General features: G+C 51.0%; 1 protein-coding gene across 3 annotated transcripts in view; it reads left to right on the top strand.

Annotated features, from left to right (window-relative positions):
* Brpf3 (bromodomain and PHD finger containing 3) overlaps positions 1-14,922 on the top strand; it is a 34,160-nt gene that overhangs the window by 13,332 nt on the left and 5,906 nt on the right. For 2 of the 3 annotated variants that reach the window (XM_057794823.1, XM_057794824.1), the window contains exons 5-11: positions 462-590; positions 867-1,179; positions 1,740-2,042; positions 3,585-4,091; positions 6,100-6,193; positions 11,039-11,136; positions 14,135-14,232. In XM_057794823.1, the coding sequence (XP_057650806.1) occupies positions 462-590; positions 867-1,179; positions 1,740-2,042; positions 3,585-4,091; positions 6,100-6,193; positions 11,039-11,136; positions 14,135-14,232 (1,542 nt within the window). The remainder of the gene's footprint in view (positions 1-461; positions 591-866; positions 1,180-1,739; positions 2,043-3,584; positions 4,092-6,099; positions 6,194-11,038; positions 11,137-14,134; positions 14,233-14,922) is intronic. The other variant, XM_057794825.1, reaches the window with a different exon arrangement.

Raw genomic sequence — 14,922 nt, 5'->3', positions numbered from 1 at the left:
GTTCTCATCTATTCTCTGCTGCTATCATAGATTATCACAGACTGGGTCATTTGCAAAGGAGAGTTGGTTAGGCTCCCAACTCTGCAGGCTGGGAAGTATGGGCATGGTGACAGACTGGTGAGAAGGCTCCATGCCACAGCTCGTCTTGTGGATGCACGAGTGGAGAGTTTGTCTCCACCGCGGTGGCTCCTGTGACAGCCTGCTCCAGGACCCCTAACCCATCCTAACGGTGAAGCCCACAGGATGCCAGCACCTCTCCACCCTCACAACTGGGAGTTAAGATTCCGACGCGTGAACTTTTGGGAGACATTCAAGTCATCTAGCCCTCTTGGTGTCCTTACTCTTGGGGTGGGGCGGGCAACTTCATACCTTGTGAAGGTCTGTGGCAGGTGATTAATGACAATCAGGCTGAAGACCCAGTGAGTCTCTGAGCATTCTGGTTACTCCTGTTTTCATCACAGGTCAGGGTGCAGCAGGCTGCCATGGAGCTGGAGCTGATGCCGTTCACAGTCCTGCTGAGGACAACTCTGGACCTGCTGCAGGAGAAGGACCCAGCACACATCTTTGCTGAACCTGTCAGCCTGGATGAGGCAAGTCGTCCCTCCGAGCAGCAAGTCTGCTCTGGAAATAAGCTCTGAGTAGGCCAAGGAAGGAAGGGGTTGAACCACAGGGCATCCAGAAGTGAGGGTGGGTGGTGTCTTGGCAGGCTAATAGACTTGCCCATTGTTTGGGTGGACCATGCCCTGAGGCTCTTAGTGAGCCTGACATGGCCACAGCTGAGAGTTGGGAGGTCAGAGTAGCAGTGAAGGGTGCGCCTGCGTGGCTCATAAATAGTTGTTGTAATTGTACAGGTTTTATATGTTTAGGTTCCAGATTACCTGGAATTCATATCCAAGCCAATGGATTTTTCTACTATGAGGCGGAAGCTGGAATCTCACCTGTACCACACCTTGGAGGAGTTTGAGGAGGACTTTAACCTTATAGTTACCAACTGCATGAAGTATAACGCTAAAGACACAATTTTCCACCGAGCAGCTGTTCGCCTGCGGGACCTGGGAGGGGCCATCCTGCGGCACGCTCGTCGGCAGGCAGAGAACATCGGCTATGATCCCGAGAGGGGCACCCACTTGCCCGAGTCACCCAAATTGGAAGACTTTTACCGATTCTCCTGGGAGGATGGTGAGAAGCTTGGGTGGGTAGGGAGGAGAAGGACCAGGATGAACGAGCAGCACATGGACAGGGCCCAGAGAGCCCAGGATTGGGTGGGCCTTGGAGGTGCAAAGCTGTGGTTGGGAGCAGATGGGTGTGCGGCTCAAATAACTCTGAGGCTTAGTTGGTGCGCTGAGTGCCTGTTGAGTGGTAGAAAAGGCAGAGCTGTCTACTTGGACCTCTGGACCCCTAAGTGTAGCTCTGGAGCATGGGCTGGGAGGACCAGAAAGTAGAATGCCTGTGAGTGCCACACTACCTGTCTCTGCTTGCTGAAAATCTCTGGCTAGGGATTGCTAGACCACTGCATGCCTGCTCTATGGCCATCGCTGTGACTGAATGCTCCCTAGAGCTGTTCCCCACATTCCCATCCACCATTTCTAGGCAGTAGTGTTGTGGGGCCAAGGCCCACTGACGCTGCTGGGAGGCACTGGCCTGGGCATTCCAGGGCCTTACTTTGCATCCAGAAGATTTCTCTTTCTCAGTGCTGGGCTCGTCATTCAGCCTCTTCTGTCCTTCCTTTTCTCTGGCAGTGGACAACATCCTCGTCCCAGAGAACCGGGCCCATCTGTCCCCAGAGGTGCAGCTGAAGGAACTGCTAGAGAAACTGGATCTGGTGAGCGCGATGCGGTCGAGCGGGGCCCGCACCCGTCGTGTCCGCATGTTACGCAGGGAGATCACTGCTCTTCGGCAGAAGCTAGCACAGCCGGCGCCCCCACAGCTGCTGTCACTGAACAAGGCCGTGTCCAGTGGGGAGCTGCCAGCAGGACCTCGGGGGCATGCAGCTGTTTTGGAGCAGGCGTTGCAAGCGGAGCCAGAAGATGATGGAGACAGAGGTGAGAGAGGGTCACAGACAGGCAGGGTGCCGAGTGGGTAGGGTAGTCAGGAGTAAGAGGCTAGCATTTCTTGAGAGTATCCTCCCCTGAGTATAGGTCTGGTCTGACCCTGAAGGTAAACAAAGCCCTTGGAGGGGGTCTCCCTTCATATCTCATTTGGGATGCTATTAACAAATATTTAGCAATCAGTAGAGAATAAAATTTATTTGTCAGAGTAGATGTATGCTCTTGTATTGGTCTGGGTTCACAGGGGACCTAGAGGTTCTGGAACGGTTAGGTGCAGGGCTGTGGGCGGGCTGTAGAGATTAGGGTGCCGGAGCCCAGTAGCTACGTACTAGGTAGGTATCAGGCAGTTTAGCCCCTGATATAGTGGTACTGTATGGTACAGCTAAACAGCTTACTCTGCCACTCTGGAGAAGCTCTGAGAAGCCTGGGATGTGAGAGGGGAAGGGATGTGAAGACTCTTCTTCTGAACTCTTGGGATATTGCTTGGTTGGGCTTTTTGGTTTTTTGTTTTGCTTTGTATTTTGAGACAGGTTTTCTCTGAAGTCCAGGCTGTCCTGGAATTTGCTCTGTAGACCAGACTGTCCTTAAATTCACAGAGATCCACCTGCCTCTGCCTCCCACGTGCTGGAATTAAAGGCGTGCACCACCACTACCTGGCTTGACTCTTGGTTTTAATCTCAGCTGGCCAAGGCTGTAGGCCATCCCAGACAGAGGTGTCAGACTATAAAAGGCCTAATTGATTTAAGCAGGTGGCTTTCTCGAGTGTAAAGGGATATTTGCAATCAACGTTCTTATTAGAGTCACGTGTAAGCTTTTTAAACCATCCCCTACCTCAGTGAATTGAGGACCTGATTCTAAAAAACCCCAGAAGCTGTTTATGAGCTGAGCTGCTTCCCATGCCTTCCCTTTGGTGAGGACAGAATTATTTCACTGGTACCTGCCCTTTCCCTGAGCCCGAGGTTTGGGGAGGCCTGCCACTCACATGGCCTAAACAAGGGAGTTACCTCTATTTGGTAAGGCTCCCACTGAAGGAATGGGGTCCATTTTAGTGTAGGTCAGGTACATGATTGAGAATCCACATAAGGTGACCATTGTGACTGTTTGTAATGTTCATGTGGCAGTCAGCACGTCATCAGAGTTCCTCTCCTTGACATGTGCACAATGGCCAGTGGCCCCAGCATCACTCAGAGGGTTTCAGGGTAAAGTTACAGAGGTCCACAGGGGAGGGTCTGAGCTAAGGCTTGGGAGTAAAGTTCTAAGTGGAGCAGACTGATCTGGGAAGCTCTGACTTAATGCGCTTGGTCTGAGTTCCCTAAATCTGCAAACACCTTTTCTGTCTGTTGTGTGTGCCCACAAACAAAGCCGAGGACGGGTGAGAAAGCTCTGATGTCCTCCAGTCTGTCCAGTTGAAACCTCACCGGATTACTGCCCAAACAGGTGGCTCTCTCAGACTTTCTTGCCCATCAGAGTCGTTATCTGGCTGGTGAGAGCAGACCGTTGCTAGAATGTTCAAGCAGGTTCTCTTTTTCTCAACAGATGATTCCAAAATACCTGCCCCACCAACCCTGGAGCCTACTGGGCCCGCGCCGTCCTTGTCTGAGCAGGAGTCCCCCCCAGACCCCCCCACCCTGAAACCCATCAGTGACAGCAAGCCTTCAAGCCGGTCCCTAAAGTCCCGGAAGGTGGAAGACGATGAGCTCTTGGAGAAATCAGCTCTGCAGCTGGGGAGCGAGCCCTTGCAGTGCTTGCTCAGTGACAATGGCATTGACAGACTGTCTCTCATAAACCCTGACAGCCCTCCTGGTACCCCTCTCAGTGGGGTGGGCCGCCGTACATCAGTCCTCTTCAAGAAGGCCAAGAATGGGGTTAAGCTGCAGAGGAGTCCAGACGGGACTCTGGAGAATGGCGAGGACCATGGTGCAGTGGGCTCTCCAGCTTCTCCAGCCAGCACGGAAGATGAACACTGTTCCAGGAAGAGGCCAAGGAGCAGGAGCTGTAGTGACAGTGACGGGGAGAGGTCCCCTCAGCAAGAGGAAGAGACAGGTGATCCTGCCTGTGACTTTGGCTGTTTCCCATCTGTTTACCCGCTTGCCTTGCCACGGGCCACCTTCCCCCGACAGTCATCTCTGGTGGCCTCTGTGAGAAAACAGGCTTAGAGCAGTTGTTCTCAGAGGGCCAGCTTGTATGCCGGGCTATCACTGGCCTCGAGGGGGATGTAAGGTTTTATGTGGTAAAATGGTTCCTGCCTTCACTTCAGTTTGCCCTTGATATTTTTATCAGACACTGCCTTAGGCCCTGGAGGAAAATTAGTGAACAGAACACGAACATCTCTCTTAGAGAAGAAATAGACGAAAGGCAAATGAGGGTCTTGTATTAGAAACTGTGGGGACAATTAAAAAACCACACGTCAGACCATTAGAGAAGAGGGAGAGAGGGCGCCGGTGGAATGAGACACAGCAGTCAGGGAAGGGGACATTTGAGTAAAGGTTTGAAGGGGCTGAAGGTCTGAGCTGCTGGCATCTAGGGGAAGAATATTCTAGGAAGGACAGATGAGCAAATGTCTTGGAGGTGGGAATGCAGTTGCATGTCCACAGAGCAGCACAGGAGCCAGCTGCAGCAGTGAGGTGGGTGGGAGAGGAGGTCACTGGAGTCCTGTGCGCTGGTCCCTGGTGGGGAGAAGGTACCAGTTCTGGCTCCACGAAAGTTCCAGTCCAGGAGAAAGTAGAGAGGTCCCCGGAGTTGCTAAAAAACCACAGAGCCCAAAGTATGGGGTTGGGTGATGCTGCCAGAGCCATTCAGGAAACTTGACCTGGAGTTGAGAAGACTCCTCCTGAAGGTCCGTCCTGTTGCCTGTGCTTCTCTGTAGTAGGCTAGACATTTAGGATAGAGAGCAAGAGCTTGAAGTTCAGATCCTGACTTCGTATTGGCTGTGTGCCCTCTCTGAGCCTGTTTGCGTCTTACTGATTCCTACCCTGCGGTGCTGAGGTTGGGGCAGATTATGAGCACAGCAAATAGCAGCCCACGGTAGCAGTTACTGTCATCTTTTCAGCTCTGTCTCAGCCAAGCAGCATGGAGAACACTGCACTAAAAATGAAGGCCTTTGCTAGTGGGGTCGCCAGGCCCGTCCGCCTGCAGCTCTCGTGCTTGGGGCACTGCAGCAGCGTTCCTTCCCTTGCCCTCACATGTAGGCGCTCAGGAACATTTCTGTAAACAACTGTAGTTGGAGCTCAGAAAGCAGGCAGGGCACAGTGGGCTTCTGGGACTCACATCGAGGTCATCATATTGGAGGAAGGGCCAGTTAGGCTCAGGCACCTGCTCTCAATGGGTCTGGCTGGCCTTACAATTTTCTAGCCATGGCTTCTGTCGCAGCTCTCAAATCAGGGGCCCGATCCTCCTTCAGTCTTTGTTCAGTGGTCAGAGTTGGAGGACTCTGGAATTAGAATTCAATAGATTCAAAAAAAGGAAGCCTTCTGTGGTAAGGTGACCCTAGCACAATGAAGCAGCCCCCTCTACCTGAGGTGTCTTGCTGCAAAAGGATTCAGACCAAACAGCTTCCTCTGTTTCACAGAAGGCAGGGGCCAAACTCAGCCTGGAGCCAAGGTTCTGATGCTCCATTCTGCAATGATCTGAGCTGCTGTAGCTCTTAAAGTCTGCCCTTTGCAATGCTCCCTAGCTCTGTGAGCTATCTCTGGGTGCAGATGATACCGAGCCCTTATCCTACCTCAGCTTCTGCATCATCCCCAAAGAAGGAGGCTGCTGCCGCCAGCTGGAATGGGGCGGGCTCGTGATGTGTATCAGCAGAGGAACTCACTGGTAATCCAGGTTCGAAGTTAGAGCAGGCCAGGGACTTGTGAGCCTGCCTGGGTGGAGAAGTCCTACGTTTTTCCTCGGTAGTCGGGTGTGTGCTGCTCAGGTAATACAGTCTGCTCACGACCACCTAAGATGCTGTCCTTACAGGGGAGGAGCAGCCTCTTACCCACTCCAGTCCTCTGAGGCGTGTGTCAGGGAAGGGAGGTTCTACACTCAGGCTCACGCTATGTGTCCTTGGCAGGTGTGACTAACGGCTTCGGAAAGCACACTGAAAGCGGGTCTGACTCGGAATGTAGTTTGGGTCTCAGTGGAGGACTGGCATTTGAAGCTGGCAGGTAAGGATATTTATCCACCAAGCTCGGGCAGCCTCGAGACCACCTTTTTCCTTCCTTCTGCATTCGGGAACAGTTTGGACTTTCTTCTCACTACCGTTTCCTCAGTCTCTGGTCTGTAACTGGGAGCCCTGAGGGAAGGGGTCGGCCTTCAAATGTTGCTGAGTTTGTGGGGCTCAGCCTCCTTTTGCCCAGGGAAGTGACCATCTGAGAGACACACGCCCGGGTGCGCACACACGTGGATAGCCTAGCTAGTTGCAGACGTGGTTTTGACTAAGCAAGCCACTTAGAGTTTCATAGGGTTAGTCTCTGGATTGTTTTGACTTCTGTTCTGTGGCCCTGAGGATTGAGCCATGGGCCTCACATGTGCCAGGCAAGTACTCTACCAAGTCACAGCCCGAGCCTTTTTTGGTTTTGTTTTGTCTCTTGATAATAGGATCTTGCTGTGTGGCCCAGGCTGGACTGGAATTCACAGCGGTTTTGTTGCCTCCGTCTCCCAGGTGCTGAGATGGCAGGTGTATATTACCAATATGTCTGGAGTTAGCCCTTGGTTTTTTGAAATAGGATCAATCTAAGTAGCTCAAGCTAGCTTCCAGCTCTCTACCCTTGTTCCCCCGCTTCCCAGGTGCTGGGCTTACAGGCATTTGTCAGCTACACCCAGTGCCCACAGCAGTGGCCTCTTCAGAGAGATTGAAGGGGTGAGCAAGTATGAGACTTTAAAAGGCCCTCTTTTCAAAGACTCCAGGTTACCTGTCACTGCTGAGAAGGGATGGGCTTCTAAAGGTTTTTTGTTTGTTTGTTTTGTTTGTTTTAACCTGAAGGGAGGATTTCTGAGACCATAGCTTTCATTTCTCCCCAGTCTAGGAGTTTACTGAGCTCATTGCCCTGTTTTCTGCTCTTCAAACTCGGGGTAGAGAGGGGTGCTTGGATGAGAGGACCCTGGTGCCACAGGGAGTGGTGGCTGCTGAAAGAATCCACCGAAAGGCTGATCTGTATCTGAAGGCTTCCAAAGCAGCCTTTGCTGGCGTGTGTGCCCTTGACGCTTGCTTGCCTGCTGAGCCTCCAGCTGGAGCTGTGAGGGCCTCCAATTACACACTGGCCCTGGGCTTTTCCTCCCCATGAAACCAGAATTGCCTATGCTTGCTGCTTTTGTGTTGAAGCCTCCAAAGACACAGAGTAGATGGTAGTAGACAGTTTACCAGCACTAAAGAAGACAGATTTCAAAATGGTAGGAAATGCTTCTTGCTTGCTCACGGGCTTCCTTCAAAGATAGGTGCTTAAGCCAAGCTTTGCGACCCATACCTGTAAAACCAACACTTAGGCAGCTGAGACAAAAGAACCATGAGCTCAAGACCAGCCCAGGCTATATAGCATGGCTCTGCTTAAAAAACAAAAGCAAAACTCCTAAGCTGAGCAAGTATGCAGGTGCCTGGAAGTTGAGTTTACTGGAGGTGGTAGGAGTGAGGTCACCCAGCAGTCCCCTTACGGCCCTTGGCTAAGGTGGAAAGGGCACTGTTTGACCTTACAAAGGGCACGCTTCCTCCCAGCACTCGGGAGGCAGAGGCAGGCGGATCTCTGTGAGTTCGAGACCAGCTTGGTCTACAAGAGCTAGTTCCAGGACAGGCTCCAAAACCACAGAGAAACCCTGTCTCGAAAAAACCAAAAAAACAAACAAAAAAAGGGCACGCTTCCCAGCTGTGAGCCATAAGGAGCAGACCAGGATAGCCTGCTGGTTCAGGTGTGCGTTGGTGTGTTTTGTCAGCATGTGTGTCTGTGACTGTGTTGATTTCCCTGGAGCTGAGTTACAGACAGTTGTGAGCTGCCACGTGGGTGCTGGGAATTGAACCCCGATCCCCTGGAAGAGCAGTCAGTGCTCTTAACTACTGAGCCATGTCCCCAACTGCAGTATTTCCTCTTTCAATCTGCTTAAACAGGGATTGGGACCTTACAGGTGAAGGCACTGTTGCCAAGCCTGATGATGTGGTTCAGTCCCCAGGAACACCACAGTAGAGATAGAGAGCCAGCCCCACCCCCCCAGGTTGCCCTCTGACCTACACACACACACACAAATTTTAGGAAAGATAAAGTAAAATTGGGGATTCAAGGGTTCTGACTGCAGTGTTCTCCCTATCCCAGCCCCCCTTCTTCTCCAGTACGCTAGGAAGAATATAAAGGAAGTATTTTTCTTTTGTACGGAAGCCATACTATCTTTTTTGTTGTTGTTTGAGACAGGGTCTCACTTTAGCACTGGCTGTTCTGCTCTACTCCAGGCTGGCCTCAGGCTCATGGAGATCCTCCTGCCTCTGCCTCCTGAAAGCTGGGATTAAAGGCGTGCGCTGCTGTCTAGCCCATACCCAGCCTCTTTTGCCCATTTGTTCTGTGCACAGCCTTTTCAAACGGTCTTCTTTTTCATTGTTGCACTCCGTGACAGTCTCATGTACTGCAGACAGGGAACTGTGACTGAGGCTGGTCCTTAGACTGCTGGTCCCCCTAACTCTACCTCCCGAGCGCAAGGGTGACACTCACGCCACACCACGCCCAGCTGCACCCTCCTTTGTGGGTCGTCCCTCCAACACCTGTGGTGTGAGTTGTCACTGTTAAAGTACACGCCAGGTCCCGCAGTTTCTCTTGTAGAGGAGGTAGATAGATGGAAATTCCACTCTATATGCAGCGTCCATCTGCCTCATCAGAACACACAGAGTTGTTCTGCAGGCTAGTTTCCAAGCCTTTCCTGTCCGTTCTGGCACTGTGTAGAACAGTAGTGGTCTGAAAACATAAAACCATCCCCAGAGTGCAGTGTGTGAACTCGTGGCTTCTCCACAGCACCGCTGGGTGGCCAGGGTCGCAGAGGGGATGAGACGAGGTAGCCTTTACCTGTCTTCTCAGCTGCCTTGCCCTGCTTGCTCCTTGTGTGCCCTGTCCAGGTCAGGGTGTAAGCTTAGAGACCTCTAGTGAAATCAGTAGCATCTCCACTACACTTCAGTATCGAGTGCACGGACAGGTTTATGGGTGAGTGCACGGAATCCTCCGTATGAACTGGGGATTCCTGGCATTGTTTCCCAAACAGGTGCCAACTTGGTTCACTGAAGGAATGGGAGTCATGGTTTTGGTTAAGCTGAATTTTCTTAGCATAAACTCGGTTCTGACGCAGTGAAATCGAGTACCGCACTGTAGCCATTCCCACTCCTTGCTGCGTTTTATCCCATCCAGGGTTTTCTAAATATTTTGGCTTTTTTGTAAAAAATTGACTCTCTAACCATTTTTTTCTGGTCAGAAAATTATGTATCAGCAATATTTTTTATTTATTTTTGAGACAGAGACTTACTGTATAGCTAATCTGGTTTGAAACCACTCTGTAGACGGTCTAGCCTCAACTCATCTGCCTCTGCCTCCCTAGTACTGGGATTAAAAATATGTGCCACACTCCAAAGCCACAGAGAAACCCTGTCTCGAAAAAAAAAAAAAAAAAAAAATGTGCCACCAGACTCGGCAGCCATAATGTTTTTAAGGTTCTCAGCCGCGTGATCCTTGCCCAGAAGCTCTCAGCTCTAGACTGTGCATTAAAACTGCACGGGGGGGGGTGGGGGGGTCCAAAATGCCAGTGCCCTGGTGGCCATGGTTAGTACTTCTTTTCTTGTCCAATATATGTATAGTTTATCTTTCCTTCCTCCCTCCCCCCATCTTTTTTTTTTTTTTTTTTTTTTTTTTTTTTTTTTTGCCAAAGTCTCACTGTATATCTCTCTGGCTGTCTTAGAACTCACTCTATAGACCAGCCTGGCCTCAGACTCACAGAGCTCTGCCTGTCTCTGCCTCCTGAGGCCTAGGATTAAAGGCTTGCGCCTCCATGCCCAGCATTTAACTTCCTTTTAAGAAGTATCCTGTTACGTTTTGCGTGCATGTGTGTTTATGTGTGCCACCATGTTTATGGAGGTCAGAGGACAGCTCCGTGTGGGTCTCGGGGATCACACTCAGGCTCGGCAGCAAGAGCCTTTACCCACTAACCCATCTCACCCACCAGACTTCGTCTCTCTGCAGTAGCCTTCTGTAAAGAAAGAAACTGCTCTCCTTTTTAGTTGGTAAAAATCAAATTAAAAAAAAAAATCCTACCCAAGGAAAACTTCACACATAAACCATTTGGAAGTGAGAAGTGGTGTTTTTTGTTTTTCCCAATTTAAAAATGTCTTTGCTAATTCTGGAAAGAAGACATGCCTGTTATAGAACATTTGGAAAAGAGGACCTCAAAAATAAAATAAATTGGTTTGTCAAGATGAAACATGTGGAGCCTAGAGTGCAGGTTTTATATATATATATATATATATACACACACACACACACATACATATACACATATATTAATTTTATGTGCATGGGTGTTTTATGATGATGCGTGTCGGGTTCACTGAAGCTGGAGCTACAGTTGGTTGTGAGCTGCCATATGGGTGCTGGGAATTGAACCCAGGTCCTCTGGAGGAACAGTCACTGAACCATCTCTCCAGCCCCAAGAGTGCAGAGTCAAACAAGTGAGAGGCTGAGGTGAGACTGGGTGGTGACCTTCCTGCCGTTTGATGAGACAGGCTCTCATGGTGTAGACCAGACTGGCCTGGAATTCACAGAGATCTGCCTGCTTCTGCCTGTGGGATTAAAGGTGTGCACCGGCCGCCATGCCCAGCACTGTGACCTTCCCTCTGAATGAACTGTGCTGTCCCTCCACAAGGGTGGACTGGTTTCTGGTAGAAACTTCCAGGAAGGAATGGAGACGCTGTCTTTCCCTTGTGTCAGAGGTGGAAAAGCAGGAGAAGCTTTGTTCCAGTTAAAACTGCTCACTTCAACTCTCTTCTCTGTACGCAGTGGCCTGACACCTCCCAAACGCAGCCGTGGGAAGCCAGCCCTGTCCCGAGTGCCCTTCCTGGACGGTGTGAACGGAGGCTCGGACCACAGTGGCTCAGGTGAGGAGACCATTGAGTCTGAGCTGGGGAAACGTTCTGAGGAGCAAGCTGTCTGAACTGCTGCACTTCAGGGGCTCACGACCTGGCCATCAGTCTGCAGGCCCCAGACAGACACTGGCTAGAGAGGTGGCCTCGCTGCACTTCGGGGGCGCATGACCTGGCCGTCAGTCTGCAGGCCCCAGACAGACACTGGCTAGAGAGGTGGCCTCGCTCCCTGTCACTAACATTTCTTTTAAAACTCTTCAGCTGTGTTGTATTTTGAGTTTATATCGCTGTGATAATGATCATGACCACAAGCAGCTTGAGGGTAAGGTTCTCTTCTCCTCACCGCTCGTAGTCCATCACGAAGGGAGGTCAGCCAGAGCCGAAGCAGAGGAGCCTTGTGTGTGGGGTTTGTTAGCCCGCTTCTCACACAGTCCAAGGCCCTATGCCCAGGGTGGCATCCTTTACAGTGGGCTGCGCCCTGCCGTATCAATCATTAGTCAAGAAAATGTCCCACAGACCTGCCCACAGGCCAGTGTGATAGAAGCCTTTCTCAGCCAAGAGTCCCTCTTCCCAGATGACCCCAGCGTGTGTCTAAGTTGACCAAACAAACAAACAAAACTCAAAACAAAAACAAACTAGAGAGCACAGTTTCATGCATGCCCATGGTAACAGAAGTCCAGTGGGCGCTTAATGAATGCCCGCATTCCTCTCTGGAGCATCAGCTGCAATGTTTTGTGTTGTTTTTCCAGAGCTCCCTACTGTATATCCAAGCTGGAACCTGTGTGTGTTGGAAAGAAGTGTGAGGGCCCAGCATTCATTCCTTCTTTCGTGTTCATGGTGTACGCTAGGAATCCTTTGCTTTCTCCCAGCTTGCCGGTGGCACACTGTATGGGAGAAGTCTTCATTTCTTCTCTGTAGCTCTCCCACGACAGACATTTAACGTGTCTTCGTCATCAGGGCTGCACTGAGCAGCCTGTGTGCGGAGGTCATTTCATTCTTGAGCTGTCAGGTTGAAGGAGGGTGTGTTCATAGTTTCGGTTGGTGTTGCCTGGCTGTGCTCTCTAGGGCCATCAGTGATAACGTGTCACTCAGACCCCTCTAGCTCTGTAGGTCATTCCTGTTTAGCTTCACGAAATGAGGACAAGGCAAGGGGCAAGGGTGAGGCTGGGGTGGTTCCCAGATGGAGCAGGTCCAGAGCAGAATACTTCTTAACTAGGCTGTCTGTCACATGCACTGTGGATGCCATGTCTTTGAAGTTCCCTATAAAGCACAGGACTCTTTCCCTGGTCCAGCCGCTTCCTTCTGCCTTAATGTCATCCCCTTTCCCAGTGTGTGTTGATGGATGCATGCCTTTGAGTTCCATTACTTCGTGACTGTCTGCACTCAGACGACAGGTCTCCCGTCCAGACGAATGTACATCTAAGCTCGAAGCCAGGAAGTGGATCTGACACACTTTGTGCTTCTGGTGGTGACATTTTCCCTTTACTTTTTAAACCCCCGTACTAAAATCAGTGCCAAAGGTTATTTAAAAAGAATTGCACTCCATAGCTTCACCATCTGAACATAGCTGTCTCCATTTCTGTGTTGCTTCCGTTTCTTTTCGGCATACTTTAACAAGTGCAGATCTGATACACACACTTCTGTATGCACCAGGTTTTGCTCGGATACTTTTTCTTGTTGGCTCATGAGCTTTCTTTGCCGTTATGATACTGGGACCATCTTCCTAACAACCGGGGCTTCGTGACTGATGTGTGTTCTGGTGGGTGTTGGCTAGCTCCGGCTTCCAGCACACACAAGGCAATGAATGCACATTTTGGACCAGAATCCTTTCATTACTTTTCTTATAAGTTGCCAAAGAGGAAGTTACTGGAGCACATTTATTTTAAAGCTCCTGGGACACTGCGGGGAAGTGCGTTCCAAAAGGGCTGACCTGCTCTGTGGCCTCACCAGTGCGTGGCTACGCTGGCTTCTCCGTAGCCTCTTCGGTGGTAGGTTTATCCGTTCATGGCTGACATTCTGCACTCACTGGCGTTGAAACAGCACCTTTCTTGTTAGTTAAGAATTACACATCTCAGCCAGGTGGTGGTGGTGCACACCTTTAATCCCAGCACTCGGGAGGCAGAGGCAGGCAGATCTCTGTGAATTCGATGCTAGCCTGGTCTTCAAGAGCTAGCTCCAGGACAGGCTCCAAAGCTACAGAGAAACCCTGTCCCAAAAAAAAAAGAATTATACATCTCTCTCAGATTCGAGCCTTTTTCCTTAGCTGGATGAGCGCTCACCTCCCCGTTCACAGTTTGTAGGTGTGGGGCAAGAAAGAGGCTTCTGTGGTGCTCAGAGCATTGGTGAGGCTGCACACCTAGGGTCACCAAAGACCTGCCAAACTGCTTGGCTTTGCTGGTTTGTGGTGCAGCCAGGTGCTTGGATGGCCCACTGTGTCCTGGTCAGGAAAATACTTAGCAAATGGCTCTGCTAGGATGTTGTTCTCTGCACTTTTACCCTGGGTGCAGGCAGCACTGCTGCTCAGGCTGGGGTATGGCCCTTCTCCCTAAGACACCCTGGAGATGAAGCCCTGATATTTAATGAAGGAAGCCGTTCCAGAATTCAGGTTCAGAGGTTGGTAAACTGTAGTCACCTGCTTTTATGTGGGTTGTGAGCTAAGAACGCTTACATCTTCAGTTATGAAGACTATGAAATTCAAATGTCTGTGTCAGAAACACTAGTTTTATTGGTGAGTAGGCATACTCATTGTTTAGACTTTATTTCCCTGCTGCAGCCGCAGAGACCACATGGCTCCTAACAGGATGAAATATTTACTTTTTGGCCAGTTAGAGGGTTAGTTTGACACCTGACCCAATCTAAGAACTCCTGAGGAAAGGGCAAGGAAAAGGAAGGGTGGAGGGGCGTTGCTGACTTGATCCTGGGCTGCCCCGCTTAGACGGAAGCCACAGGCAGGCTTTGGGGCACCATGCCAAGTCCCCTTTGGGCTCTGTCTCCTCCCCTCCCCCACCCCCAGGCAGAAGCCTCCTGATGCCCTTTGAAGACCGCGGAGACCTGGAGCCCCTGGAGCTGGTGTGGGCCAAGTGCCGAGGCTACCCCTCCTACCCTGCCTTGGTGAGTCTGCCCCAGACAACACCCTCCTGTTCCCTCTTCCCCCGTTGGCTCTGGCCCTGCCTTGCCTTGGGGGATTATCTGATCGGATCCAGCTGGCAGAGTTTGATGGGAGTCAAGGCACCTTTAACTGCAGAGGGGTGGGGGGCTTTACCATAGCGCTCCTGGGGCAAACCAGCAGGCCTCCCCGCGACACACACAAAAGGCTCCAGGTGTGCAGGGAGCGCAGGGAGCAGGTTCTCAGGGCCCTCACAGCGTCGTTCATCTGCTTCTGTGTAGGAGGATCATGCCTGGTGCAGTTTAAGATGCTGCTAACAATGCTTAGCTGTGTTATGAAACATCTGCCGCACTAAATCCTTGACCTGCCCGGGGCAGAATGGTTGATCTTGTTTTGTAGGGAAGGGGCAGGGTCTTTTAGCTCTGTTGGCCAGCTAATAAGTAGCAGGGCTGGAATTTGATTCCAGAGCTCAACATGGGATGCAAAGCCTTTGTTCAGAGCCACTGCATTAAAAACCGTGCCCTGTGCTGTCCTCAGGACTGCACTTGGCACCTTCTCCCATGCATAAGCCTGTGCATGGAGGCAGTACCGCCTTTTTAGCCTTGTCACTTCCCCACATACATGAATGTGTCCATCCACGTGATGAAAACCTCCATCATGTCATTTTTAATGGTGACACCACCCCTCAGTTGCTC

This window comes from Chionomys nivalis, chromosome 19 (assembly GCF_950005125.1).
Source record: "Chionomys nivalis chromosome 19, mChiNiv1.1, whole genome shotgun sequence".
In the NCBI taxonomy this organism is placed as follows: domain Eukaryota; kingdom Metazoa; phylum Chordata; class Mammalia; order Rodentia; family Cricetidae; genus Chionomys; species Chionomys nivalis.
This window is presented reverse-complemented; position numbering and strand designations above follow the sequence as displayed.